We start from the raw sequence: 13,502 nt of genomic DNA, 5'->3' as shown, positions 1-13,502 counted from the left end.
AATTTGGCTGCTCTAAACGCATCAGGGTGTGAACAGGGCCCTGCTTCAATCCACCTAGAAAATGGACATACTACTACAATCATATACCTATTGCCTTGACAGATGTTGATCATATCAACATAGTCAATGTGAAGGTGCCGAAAAGGTCCTTCTGGCCGGGGTATTGTACCTCTTATCACTTTTAGAGTATGACCGGCCGTAAACTGTTGACATGTGAGGCAATTGCTGATAAAATTTGACACATGGGAGGTTAACTCGGGACAAAACCAATCTTCTCTAATTCGTGCTGCAATTATTTCCTTGCCTGTATGGGCAGGGTGATGTAATTGGCTCAAGGCGGTATTTAACAGTGCCAACGGTATTACAACTTTCCCAGTGCCACCCTGGCGCCATAGTGCGTCGGTTGGTGACATTGTGCATCCTCTTTTCACCCATACTTCTTTTTCGGCCATTGGTGCAGCCGCTTGTAGCTCCATAATCTGTGTGGCTGGGAGATGGGTGTACCCTTCTCTTATTAACATCTCCCTCGCTATTCCCCTCCCTCTCCCTCTCTGTGAGTCTGTGGGGTTCCATATCTCACCAAAATATGCAGCATATTTCGCATGTGCGTCTGCTGCTGCATTTCCTTTTGAAACGTAGTCTTCTCCATTGGTGTGTGCGGTGCATTTTACTAGGGCTAGTTCTTGGGGGTCGTTTATTACTTCAATTAGTTCAGCCAACAAGAGGGCATGTTGTACTGGAGTGCCATCAGCTCTCCTAAACCCTCTCCTTCTCCATTTTGATAGCCCTGAGTGGACAGTGGATGTAACATATGCACTGTCGGAATATATAGTTACTCTTTTATTAAAACTTTCCTTTAATGCCAATATTAGTGCAACGAGTTCCGCCGCTTGAGCAGAGTAATGCTGTGGTAATTGTACACACTTCATAGCCACACACACCGGCGCCTCCATTTTTACTACTGCTGCCCCAGTCCTTCGTATCCCATCTCCTTGATCAATAGTTGATGACCCATCAATAAACAAAAGCTCACCTCCCTCTAGTGCGTTTTCTTCAACTTTCCTAGTACATGAGTATATTTCAGTTACTTGGGTGCAGTCGTGGGCGTAATCTCCCTCTTCAATTACTTCTGCTAGGAACCTTGCAGGGTTAACCGTGCTACATCTAACAATTGCCAGTTCAGCTTTAGACAAAATAATCTCATAACCTGATGCCCTCTGTGTCGTTAACGTGGACTTAGGTTTATTCAATATCGCAAATAGTGCATGTTCCACAAATAGTGTAGTTGGACACCCCATAGTTATTGCTGATGCTTTTTCTACTGCAAAAGCAGCTGCAGCAAGACCTTGTTCACAAGAGAAGTGGCCTAACATTATAGGGTCTAAGTGACCGCTGTAAAATGCTACTGGTTTATAGCCCATGCTAGTTTTTTGGGCCAATACTGCTTTCATCACTGCTGAGTCGCAATGTGAAAATATAAAGAAGCGCCGCTCATAGTCTGGGGATGCAAGTACTGGAGCAGTTGATATCGCGTCTTTTAATTCGTCAAATGCCTCCCTCATTTCCATAGTCCATCCCAACTTTTTCTCCCCTTTATTTGCTTCCTTCAAACCCTCAAGCAGGGGTCCTATGTATGAGCTGTAATCAAATACCCATGCTCTACAGTAGTTGCACAGCCCCAGAAATTGCTGCAGTTCTCTCAGTCTGTGGCACGGGAGTGCTTGAGATGGCCTGTGCTCTTTGTGGTGCAATCCTTCTTCCATGTTGGGATATCAGTTGACCAATGTAAAGTACCTGTTCCTGACAGTATTGTATCTTTTCCATGTCTACCTTGTACCCCTTTTCAGCCAGTATCGTCAACATTTTTAAGGAGTCCTCTCTACATTTAATTTCGTTTGTACTGCAAATTATTATGTCATCCACATACTGTAACACTGTGCTTTCCACCTCAACGTTACCCAAATCCATCTGTATTACTCTATTGAAAATTGAGGGTGATTCACAATACCCCTGTGGTAATCTGGTATGTTTCCACTTTGTATTTCGGTAAGTGAAGCTTGTCAAATCTTGTGAGTCTGGGTGTAATGGTATTGAGAAGAAAGCATTTTTAAGGTCAATCACTGTAAATCGTGATGCTTCTGCTGGAATGCCACACAATATTGTGGCCGGGTTTGCTGTTACTGGATACTCTGCTTCTACTATGTTGTTCAAGGGTCTGAGGTCCTGTATGAAGCGCCAAGACCCCCCTTTAGCCTTGCGCACCGGGTACACAGCTGTGTTACATGGTGATTCTGAGGGGACCAATATGCCATTGTTTATAAGGGCCGTTATGGTTTCAAATATGCCCTCATCTGCCTCTTTTGACAATGGGTACTGTTTAACTCTTGGTAGTATCGCACCTTTTTTCAATTTATCCTTACACCCCCTATGCTTTTTATGCATCCCACGTCATAAGGGCTAATAGTCCATAATGATTTGGGCACCTTTGACATATCCTCCTTAAAAAATGGGACTGGGGTGCCTGCGGGTGCCTCAAGTGCCATTGCAATTTTCTGTGCTACTTGTTTGTGAGCCACTCTTAGCCATATTTCTACACTCATCATGAACACCATTTCATTTTCTTCCTTTTCTTCTGAGAACAGCTCTTCATCTGACACCTGGGTCAGCCTACATCCTTCTGCTAGTGCTATCACCGCCCTCCATGCTCTCCCTTCTTTATCTTGGGCGTGCACAGCAACATAATCAGCTGTTGCAATAATGCTCTCAATGTCCACTACAAACACCTTCCCTTCTAGTTCATTACCTGGTGTTTCTGGTCGGAATAGATAGGCTGCTGGTCTCCTCCATATTTTCCCTTCTATCCCTGGCATCCATGCAAATGCCATGTCAGTGCCATATTGGAATATCTCGCCATCTACTGGCTCCGCCCTAATCGCTGTCTGTCCACAGTATGCTTGCAAAATCTGTCGTGCTGCGAGCATGTTAATCCCTGGAGTAGAGCAAATTATGCCATCCTCTGTAAAGGAGATCGTCATGTTCAACCTGTTCATTATGTCCCTCCCCAGTATATTTACTGGTGAGGCACTATAATACAAGAGTGGAACTGACAGATCATAATCTCCAATAGATAAGGGAACATTATCAGTAAATGGAACCAACCCTTTAGCCCCAGAAAATCCTTGGGTGTTCATGGCTTCGCCTGACATCTTAAATTTACCTTCCCTTATGCAAGACCGGGTTGCTCCGGTGTCAACAAGAAATTATAATTTTTTGTCACCTATCGTTACCTCTATGCGTGGTTCCTCCGCACTATTAGGTGTTACTGACAGGATGGGACACACCAAGGCCGTCTGTGGGCTGGCCTATTGGGGGTACAATGATTGGCCATTCCCTGTGTAAGGGTTGTGTCCCAACACCGTCACCCCACCCAATTGTGTTCGTTCATTTTGGGGTGGTGGTTGTATTAACGCTACTTGTTGTTGTGGCGGTGGCAGGTACTGTTTTATTTGTTGTTGTGGCAGTGAATAGGTTTGTGGCTGTTGTGTTGTTTGTTGTTGTGGGTCACTCCCTTTTTGTGACGTCTGCTGTTGTTGTATGCCCTGCTGTTCTTGTAATGTCCTAGGTTGTGCTTGTTCATTCCATGCTGGTGTTCCTGGCCTGACCCTACATGTACGTGACATGTGTCCTAATAGTCCGCAGCTCCAACACACGGGTGGTTCCCTGTTTTGCCATGGGAAGCTCCCTGTGTTGTCCTGGTATACGGGTTGCCCTGTGGGGTAGTTATTTCTTAGTCCCCCAGCCTGTTGTTGGGTATTATATCCATATCCTCTCCCCCTCATAAACCCTCCTCTCCCTCTGTTATAACTATAATACCCAGTTCCTTGCATTGGGTACCCTCCTCCCATGTTTGGTGCGTGTAATTGCAGAGGCGGCACTTGCTGTATTACACCTTGTGGAGGCGTTATTTGTGCGGGATCTTGTGCAGCCACTACTTGCGTTGGGCTTTGGGCCATTGGTGTGGGCGTAGTTATTAGTGCCCCTTCCATTGTGTATTTAGTAAGTTTTTTCTGTACTAATTTGGCCTCTTCTGTTTTCCTATCCTCTTCCTTTTGTTTCATTTTTCCTTGCCATGTTCTGCAGTGATGTACTATAGTCAGTTGTATTTCTGGCCATGGTTTTGCTTCCATCCCCACTACTTTCTTTAGTTGTTTTTGAACTCCTTCTGGGAGCCCTTGTACTAGTATATGATAAAATATGGCTGGTGTTTTGTCCCATTGTTCTCTAGTTTCCATGCGCCACTTCTCTTGAACATCCTGGATATAATCAACAGGATCCTCATTTTCACCCATCTTACGGGAAGTAATGGCTCCTATGTCTGATGTGTCTGGGTACTGCACTCTCAGTGCCTGCCATAGCGCATGTCTGCAGTTTGCAAATGGTGCCCCATCATGCGATGTGTTCGTTATTGTTACCCCATGGAATCCCGCTCTTTTCCAAATGTCATCCGCTCTATCCCCTAATATTGATATTAACAGGCCCTTCACATCTCCTACTGCTAGTTTCTGTCCTGCGGTGTGTTTTTCCATTTCATATATCCACTTACCCGCACCTCCACTTAGTGATGGGAGCCTACATTTTATATTTTCCTTATCCGTATGTTTCCAAGGTACATACTGTGGTCTAACCCCTCCTCTCTCCAGCAGTGGCATTAAATTCTGTCTTGTGTCACCCTTTACGCTCCATAATGTTGAGTCTTCACACCCCTCCTCTTCCCCCATTTCTTTTACTACTTCAAATTCTTCCTTACTACCTCTGCTCCTACCTCCCTCTTCTTCCTTTCCCCTTTTTTCATCATTTCCTGTGTTCAATATGGGTATGTTTATTTGTCTGTCTTGCCTGCGACTAGGGAGGTCCCTAAGCCGACATGCATAAGGTGTAAGTTCATTCATGAAGGGCGCGAGCTTTATTCTGTGCAGAGAGCGCGCGGTAGTTGAACATGTAGGGCGTGACGTGGGAGGGTGCGATGGTGATGTGGGTGGCGTGGTTTCATTGGTTTGTGTTTCCCCTATTCTTTTCACTTCCTCCTTACTTCTCTCCAGCTCCTCCCATCTTCTACTCATCCAGGGCGAATCTGTTTGTTCTAGTAAGGTATAGTTTATCTAAGCTTTCCCTTTCACTCTTCCTTCCATCCTTCTCCACTCTTCCTTCCTCCTCACTGCAAAATTCATTCATAAATGGCACCCCCCACTCTGCCTTTTTTCCTTTTATTGTTACTGTTTTTAAGTCTATTAGGTCTCTTTCTCCCTTTCCGTTGTTACCAACTGTTCCCCTTTGTGCTGATGTTGTTGCTACCTCTCTACTTTTATATACATCTCCCCATCTTTCACTCTCCCAACCCCTCTCTTCTCTTCCTCCTTCACTCCTCTCCTCCATTTCCCTACTATTTTCCTCCCTTTTCCTTTTCAACTCCTCCATTACTTCGTTGCTCATCTGTTCCAATATCCTTTCATCCTCTTTCTTCCTTTCCCATTTCACCCTTTCTCTTTCTACTATACTCTCTATTACCTTCCCCTCTTCATATTTCTTAGTTGCCTCTGATATTATCCTCCTCCTCCATATTTCCATTTCTTTTTCCTTTTCTTCTTCTTCCTTCTTCTTCTCTCTCAGCACTACTCTTGATACCCTATCTGCTGCTCCTTTTACCCTTTCAGCTTCTCTCTTTTGTTCCTCACTTCGTTCCCTTAATTTTTCCAATTCGTCCTTACCTTCTTTCCTTTTCCTCACTCTCTCTCTTTCCTCCCGCTCAAGTTGTTTGATCAGTTCATTCTGCTCATCCCTTAGTTCTGCTAATCTTTCCTCCAAAATCTCTTCGTTCTGCCGTAGTAGCTCCTCTCCCCTCATTTCACTCTCTCTGGCACTATCCTCGTTTGTTCTCCTTACCGCCTCCCTTTCTTCTCCAGTTAGTGAGCCTCGTAATTTCAACAATATCTGTGCAGCTATCCACTCATCGTTTCCTATCTCTACAGTCTGCTCTTCTCTAATCTTCCCATGAGCCACATATGGTGGAGGGCTGTATGCCGGGTTTGAGTATCCTTCAGCCGCCCTTAACTGTCCTGCTATTTCTCCTAATTCTCTTAAAGGGTACAACCCTCCTCCCTCTGTTTTCACTCCCGGTGTTATGGGTGTCCCATTGCTCGGTTCCTTTTTTATGTCGTCTGATTTATCAATCTTTTCTCCTCCCTGTCTTTCGTTCCCCGTATTCTTTGTGCTTTCGCACTCCTTTTCCCCACCCGTTCCTTCTTTCTTAATCTCCTTTTCTTCCGGTGTTTCCCCCATAGTGAACATTCCATTTGGTCCTGGTCGAGACCCCTGGAACATCCTCCATAAGTTAAACACCTCCACATGGTTTGCCAACTTCTTCCCCTTGTATGTATTGTGCAGATGGTTCAGTAGTGAATGTTGGGCATATGGATCGAAACTACCATTAGGCGGCCATGGTGTTAACATTTTGTTATCTGTCCCCTGGGTCCACTCTATGCTGTACTTAATTAACTTCTCCCTATGTGGTGGCAGTGTGGTGCATATGTGCTGTAGTGGGGTAGTGAGGGTGTTCCCCCACCCTCCCGACCCTCTCCCGTATGACATAAATTCACTCCCCTTGTTACCCTTCCCCTTACTAGCAGTTTACGATATACAACCTTGTATTGCTTACCTCGCCCCGCAAGTGTGGGGACTTTCGACAATCCTTTTGACAAATTATGCAATAATAATAAATATAATGTTATATTATATTCCTTCCCCTACGGCCCCCTGCGGCCGAAGCGCACGCAGCCCCCTGCGGCTGCGTACCCCTTACGATGATCTTATACAGTCGTCCTGTTTCTCCGTTCTCCTCCCCCGTTTACACTTGCCGTGGCCGGCGTTCTCCGTGCGCAGCCACGCCCCTTTCCCCTTTTTTCGATCCACTGGTTTATAGTTTATCTCCGTACCAGCTCCTTTATCATGCTTCTCTTTCCCACCACTCTCAAACCCAAAATTCCTTGTGCTTGCGATATCCTATTAAATCCCTACTGGTGACGTCACCGATTTCTTCGAGCTACTGGTATATTCTTGTTATGTTTTTTAAGTTCAAAATACACTTGCAATCTACCCCGCTAACCCTACAGCTGTCTTCCTGTCTCTCCTGGAACAAGGTAATCTCATCAATAATATAACCGGACTGCGCACGCTGCGTCGCCTCGCGTGTGATACGCCCCTTAACAGGAGGGCTTAACCAGCCAATTATCTTCCGTTTTGGGCAACTATGTAACTAGCTACCGCCCACAGGGAAACGTCATCTACCTATCGAGTTTCTTGCTCGAACAATAGGGAACCTCATCTACTCATTGATCAATAACTGTCAAGTCGTAGGAAACCACACACACCCACCCTCACACTTAGTCGCAATTTAGACCATCAGTGTCTTACGAGCGGCTGCACGTGATGTTTTCGTGCCCCGCCCCCCTCTTTCGCGTAACGTTAGCCGACTGTTCTCGCACTCGTTTTGCTACCATTCATTCCATTAGCAACACTCAGTTAAACCTTCGCCGCACATCTCTACAATACCTCCCCCCTCCCTTATTTACTTCCTCCCCCTCCCTCACAATTTCGCATTGCTTGTTGTGCGTGTCATGCTCACCAAGTTCTCTCGATGCAGGGCCGCTCGACTGCGTGCACCCTCCAAGCGGCTCGCCACCTCCCCTCGTCTGGACCACGTCTGGACACTCGCCGACCGCGGGCGGGATACTTCTCAACCGGCTCCCGAGGGCCAATATCCGGATTGCGCTGTCCGGTCTTCTCGCGGCTCCGCGATGGTCCTGTAGTCCTCAGAAGGGGGCAACGGCAGAGGGGGCCGCGCCGCCGGGCCTCCTCGCAACGGGAGTGCCTGGAAAAACTAAAAATAAAAGTTGATCTTAAACAGATCTCAGCAGTGCCTCCAACTTGTCGGGGGGAAATTCTGCCGGGGTCGGCCGGGCCGTCCGCAGACCTCCAGGCAGGGAGGCCCCAACTCCTCCCGTTTATCCCTGATGAGATAGAGTATGAGACACACACAAGGAGCAAGGCGACTCTGCTGTTTATTTATACAAAACGGCAGGGATGGGTCAAGGAGCGTACGCGTCCGTCCTGACACACACATAATCGTGGGGCTCGCAGTCCCTTTTTACTGCATTATGACGCGCTACTTGCGTCACTTCAGAAAGTTAACAAAAAACCTATCGCCACTCTTAATTGGTTACTCGAGTGGTAGGGTTAGTATAGTACACATATAGAGAATGATATTAGTGGACAAGGTGTAGTCAGGTGGTATATCTGGGTTGTCCCTATAATTGGATACATAAGAATTGTTACATGAAGGCTCCTGAGGATTGGCTAATGTTACTGACGTCTGAGATAAGAGCCCCATGTTCTGATTGGTGCATCCGTGAGCTCCCCAGCCTGGGACCACCGTTGTTCCCAGCTCTCGGTGTACCTGTGTTTGCAACAATGTTTCAATATGGGTACGTGCAGACAATGTGAGGATTTATTCATAGGTGGAAGGCTGACCGCTCCCACTGTAGCAGGTGTCCATTGAGCCTTTCAAGTGTCTCGGCCTGTGTCTCGTAGTGAGGGACCCAGACGCCTTTTCTCTCCTGGGTTTTGGCATCTCGTCAGATTCGGCTTGGTCACGTGAGGCGGGACCGTGTTTGAGGCAGAATTCTGCACAATTAATATTGCTTTTCCACTGTGTGTCTGGTTTAATTTGTAGATATGACTTTAACGTTGGTACGCGGAGTGCGAGGTTGCAACATCGTGCCTTTGATGATTTGTTCTTGGATGTGGGCTTGCAACATTGCGACCTTGGCTGGTTGCTCCATCGGGTTCTTTCTGCAGGATCAGCAACCTGACTCTTGCTTTGTTAATGTCCACGGGAGCTCTTGTTTGAGGCCTACTCGGGCCTGGTGCTTAAGTAGTCTGTTTGGTGCATAGGTGCTTTAGATTATAGTAGCATACATTTCCATGACCAGTATCGTGTTTCCATTATACCTCTCATGGTGGTAACGGGTTTCAAGGGAAGCGTGAGCAAGCGTTATAGATGAGTTCATGATGCATCTTGCGTTTCTGCATTCTGAAAGCCTATGTAAAAATAATAAAGATGCACGTCCGTGAATATGCCTGTCGCCTACGTCAGAGCACTGAGTATGTTCTTCGTGTAGATTGGTGTGGAAATGTTAAGTGTGTATACTTGTACAGATGTGCTTCCCGTTGTCTAGGTAGTCATGGCATCTCTAACGACGTGTGGTTTTTAGTCTAGCTGATCCGAGCCGCAGGTGTCGGCATGGCCAGTGCGGGCTGTTGGGCAGGCAGGTGGACACATCCGTATGTTCCTGTACCAGGGTACCTGGTCGTCTGGTAAATGGACAAACTCTTCTCGCGGCGGGTGTCTGGGCCGTGACCCTCTAGGCCAAGCGCGAGAGGTGAAGGACGGGAGCCTGTTCTTCCATTCTCCCACTTCAGGCTCCTGTCTGGTACCAAACACCCTTTGTGCCCCTGCACAACTCGCTTAGAATCTTATCTGCACACTGAAAATATAGATTTCAAGTTTTTGCTTCTTTCCTCCCTCTCCCATCCCACGAAGTTCAACTTCTCTGCTCCCTCTTACTGGAACTAGCGACAAGGCCTCACAAATGGCAGAAGTTGTGCTATGCAAGACTATCAAAAAAACTAGCAGTTTGATATAAATGTATGCCACTGCAAGTCCATGTTCATCACAAATCTATTTTTTGCAGATGAACCTACACGCTCATTGAGTGGTCTGATACTGAAAAATAACGTGAAGGCGCATTTTCAAAACTTTCCAAATGGTGTAACAGACTTCATTAAAAGCGAATGCCTGAATAATATCGGTGATGCTTCTCCATTGATTAGAGCCACTGTTGGTAAGTGTTTTTCTTTGTAACTCCTGTTTTTCAGTTTCTGGTTTTAGATGTGTTTTTTTTTTTTTTTTTAAGTAATGCCGCCGAGTACTGTTACTGCAGTTTTTAAGACAAAAAGGAGTTAAACCAAACCTGTTACCATATCTTAAGTTATTGTACTAAATTGACCAGTGACTTCAAAACAAGAACAGATTAGCAAAAACAATGATGCCTCGCCCATTAAAGGACATTGTGACTAATATATCTGACTCGCACACAATATACGAAAGGAACAAAAACTTTGGTTCAATTTCCATATTGAATACCCAGATTTTATATATACATATATGATAAAGTAACCTATTCTGTGACCAAATGGAGGAACAAGGCTGAATTCCTTTATAAGGTCACTGAACTCGGAGGTGAATTGCAATATCCTTTCTACATAATTTTTTTTTCTTATTGGGTGATCTGTTTTATACCACACATTACACCTTTTAATAAACATCCGTATAGGAGGGGTATTTTTTTACTTATACATGGCCGCACACTGACATCCCCTTTAATACCTAGGCTCTTGTTTAATCGAATGTGAGATCTTAATTTGCCCATCCATGTAATCAATGTCGAATGTGTTGGGATTAAAAAAAAGCTAATATTGCTCTTTGAATGTGTTGCAGAAAAATGGTTTAAACACTTTAATAAAATGCACTGAAAACATTTTATTTTGTACTTTAAGATTAGTAAATAACATGCAGCTTCCTGCTAATATGTGAATCTTCAGTAGTGCACAAATTAAACATTGTACCATAATAGTTCCTTGGCAATTAATCACTGTAAAGTGACACAGAAAACTATTTGAAAAGCATTTAACGGTTTTAATTAACTGCTGCAGTGACAGCTGGAATTCTGACCTTTGCTGGCACAAGCAGCAGGCATTGTGATGTCACGACTGTAGAGTAATAGCTGATACTCCTACGTCCAGTCCCCTTTCCTCCGTACTTATGGGGACAGTCCTCCGTCCTGTGGGACGGGACCAGAGCACTTTGTAAAAAGCACCACATTTTTCAAAAATGTGTCCTTCCTCTTTTTACACAGGGTACCGCACGCAGCTTTAACCCCGCCCTTCTTAGCTCCGACCAGCGCATCGCCCATCAGTCCTTTTCTCCGCTCGCTCGGGACTGGACACTTGCATCTTAGGAAGATTTTTTTTTTCTTTCCAGTTCCTCCTCTCTTGCTCTGGCTTAGGGTCTTCCCGGTCCGGGAGGAGCGTCAATAGCTCTATTACCGGGCTAGCCCTGAGGTGCCTTCGAGGCCTAAAAATTCTACCGAGTTTTCTCCGAGGGCTTCCGTAAGGGGCCTATTGTCACCGAATTGCATTCCGAGGCCCCTCCTGTGGGGGCCGTTTGTCGGCCCAGTTGTACTGAGGCATCGGGTACCGGAGCTTGCTCCGAGGTCTCCTTGACTGGAGCTTCCTGTAAAATCACTGGGGTGCGCCCTGAGACCTCGGTTGAGGTTGTTGACACCGAACAAAAGTTCGAGGCCCCTCGTGAGGAGGCTTTTACCGGACTCTGGTCCGAGGCCCAACATTTAGAGGCTAAAGTGACCAACAGTTCTGAGAGGCCTGTTAAGGTCTTGTTGGTGAGGTGTTCCTCATAGTTCCTGCTCTTGCGGTGATCCCAGTTCTGTTGAGTGGGCACGGAGTGAGGTTTTGGACCGTAATCCCTCCGTTAACGGTAGTGCCGAGATTCTTCCTCTGAAGGCTAGTTTGGCTGTTACGATGTCACAGAAACATTCTAGGCCACACAGTACCGGCTCGGCTGAGGTTGCTCGTGTTAAGGCTAAAATGAAAACCCCTGACCGACTTGTGGGGATCCCTGCTTCACTTCCACTCGTGTCCCAGTTCTCCTCAGGTGCTGACAAAATGGCGGCCGTCCCCACCAAGACCACGGTGGCCATTTTGGATACAACCCTTATTACTATGCAATCGGCCCTAGGTGTAGGGGGTGTTATTTCAGGTGAACATCGGTTTCCTTGTGCACATCCGTTTCATCCAGTTTATGACTGAAACACTCGGATGCCACTACCGCACAATGTCTCGCTGCCGACGGCATCGGCGCCCTTGATTTATGTAGACAACAGTGGGGAAGGTCCCTCTTGGCAACCCTCTCCCTGGATTACTCCCCTCATGAGACCTCCTCCTGTCATGCCTAAGTCATCGGCGGAGGATGCCTTTTTTGGCAAGTTTCAAAAACTGATGCATTCCGTCCCCATGAAGGCGTACTTTCGAGGCTAGTTCAGGGAGATATGCCCGCCTGCGCCGACGGCTGCGATTCCTGTGCCTCCACCGGCACCGTCTTTACCAGCTGGGCCTCCCCCTACTCTTCCACCCCCATCTCCGTTGTCCCCAGTGAACAAGGCTGTTGTGGTGCCTGATGTGACTCAACCTGATCCGGACCTGTCGGATGATCTACAGGGGGATCAGGGCAACGAAGACCAGACCTGCTCTGTTAGACACATCATGTCCAGCACCCGGTCATGAAAAGCTCTGTTAGATGTTCCAGTGCCTGAGGCACCAGCTCCCCAGGAGGGCGTGCTTTCGAGGGCGTTCACCATATCTCCTTCGGAGCGTACTGGCTTGTTCTTAAAGAAGGATGTTTTGGCCGAGGTCCGTAAAGTTTGGGAGAAGCCACACTCTGGACTGTTTGTCAATAAGATTGATGCGCGTTACAGGCTCCATTCTTTGGAAGAAGTGACCTTAGTGTCGTGTCCGCCCCCCCCTCCTCCACGGTAGTGGCTGCAGCCACTTTTCAATCCAGACCTGCGTCATCCTCCTCTTCGATGGCTACACGGTTCTGGCCAAGGAAGATAAGATTCTTGAATCCCTTGGGAGGAAGATTTTCGCTAACTCAGCTCTGCAGCTGCGTCAAGCCAATGCAGAACTGGTGTTAGCGGGGGTGAATATGAAAATGTGGAAAGGTCTGTCGGAGTTTGAGGAGTTTATTCCCGCTGAAAAATTAGAAGATTTCAAAGCGGGTTTGTCGGATGCCAGAGTCTTGGCACAGGATCTCCTGGAGGCTGCGGCGCACCACGTCGACACCTCGGCCCAAGGCCTTATGCTTGATGTGGATACCTCTCATCAAGCTTGGCTGCACGCCACCAAGTTCTCCAAGGAGGTGCAGGATAAGGTTTTGGATCTGCCTTTCGATGGCGAGGAGCTTTCACTCTACAACAGACGTGGAGCTGACCAAAACTAAGGACAGCACTCAGATCGCCAAGTCCTTGTCTGTCCTGGTTAAACCTCTTTTCAGGGCACAGATTGTTGTCAAACCCCCGGCCTTCCTCTGGTTTCAGGGTTTTTTAGATCGGAAATCCCGCAGGGTTGACACTCCTTTGGGAAATTCCCACCGAAGGCAGCAATGGTGCTGCCACTGACAAACCAGCAAAATTAGGGTTTTCTGCGCTTGCACGAGACCCCGGTAGGAGGACACATCGTCTCATTGGCAGGCGTGGCAGACCATCACTGAGGAACGGTGGGTCTTGTCAGTCGCTTGGGTGGGCTTCCGCTTG

General features: G+C 47.0%; 1 protein-coding gene across 2 annotated transcripts in view; it reads left to right on the top strand.

The window, feature by feature from the left end:
* TNPO1 (transportin 1) overlaps positions 1-13,502 on the top strand; it is a 1,970,728-nt gene that overhangs the window by 185,689 nt on the left and 1,771,537 nt on the right. For both annotated transcript variants that reach the window (XR_011280658.1, XM_069627508.1), the window contains exon 3: positions 9,807-9,956. Coding sequence is in view for 1 of the 2 variants with exons in the window: in XM_069627508.1 (XP_069483609.1) it covers positions 9,807-9,956 (150 nt within the window). In the remaining variant the exon portion in view is untranslated. The remainder of the gene's footprint in view (positions 1-9,806; positions 9,957-13,502) is intronic.

Source organism: Ambystoma mexicanum, chromosome 6p (assembly GCF_040938575.1).
Source record: "Ambystoma mexicanum isolate Mex_15411 chromosome 6p, UKY_AmexF1_1, whole genome shotgun sequence".
Lineage (NCBI taxonomy): Eukaryota > Metazoa > Chordata > Amphibia > Caudata > Ambystomatidae > Ambystoma > Ambystoma mexicanum.
Note: the sequence above shows the minus strand (reverse complement) of the source record. Positions and strands in the feature narration are given on the sequence as shown.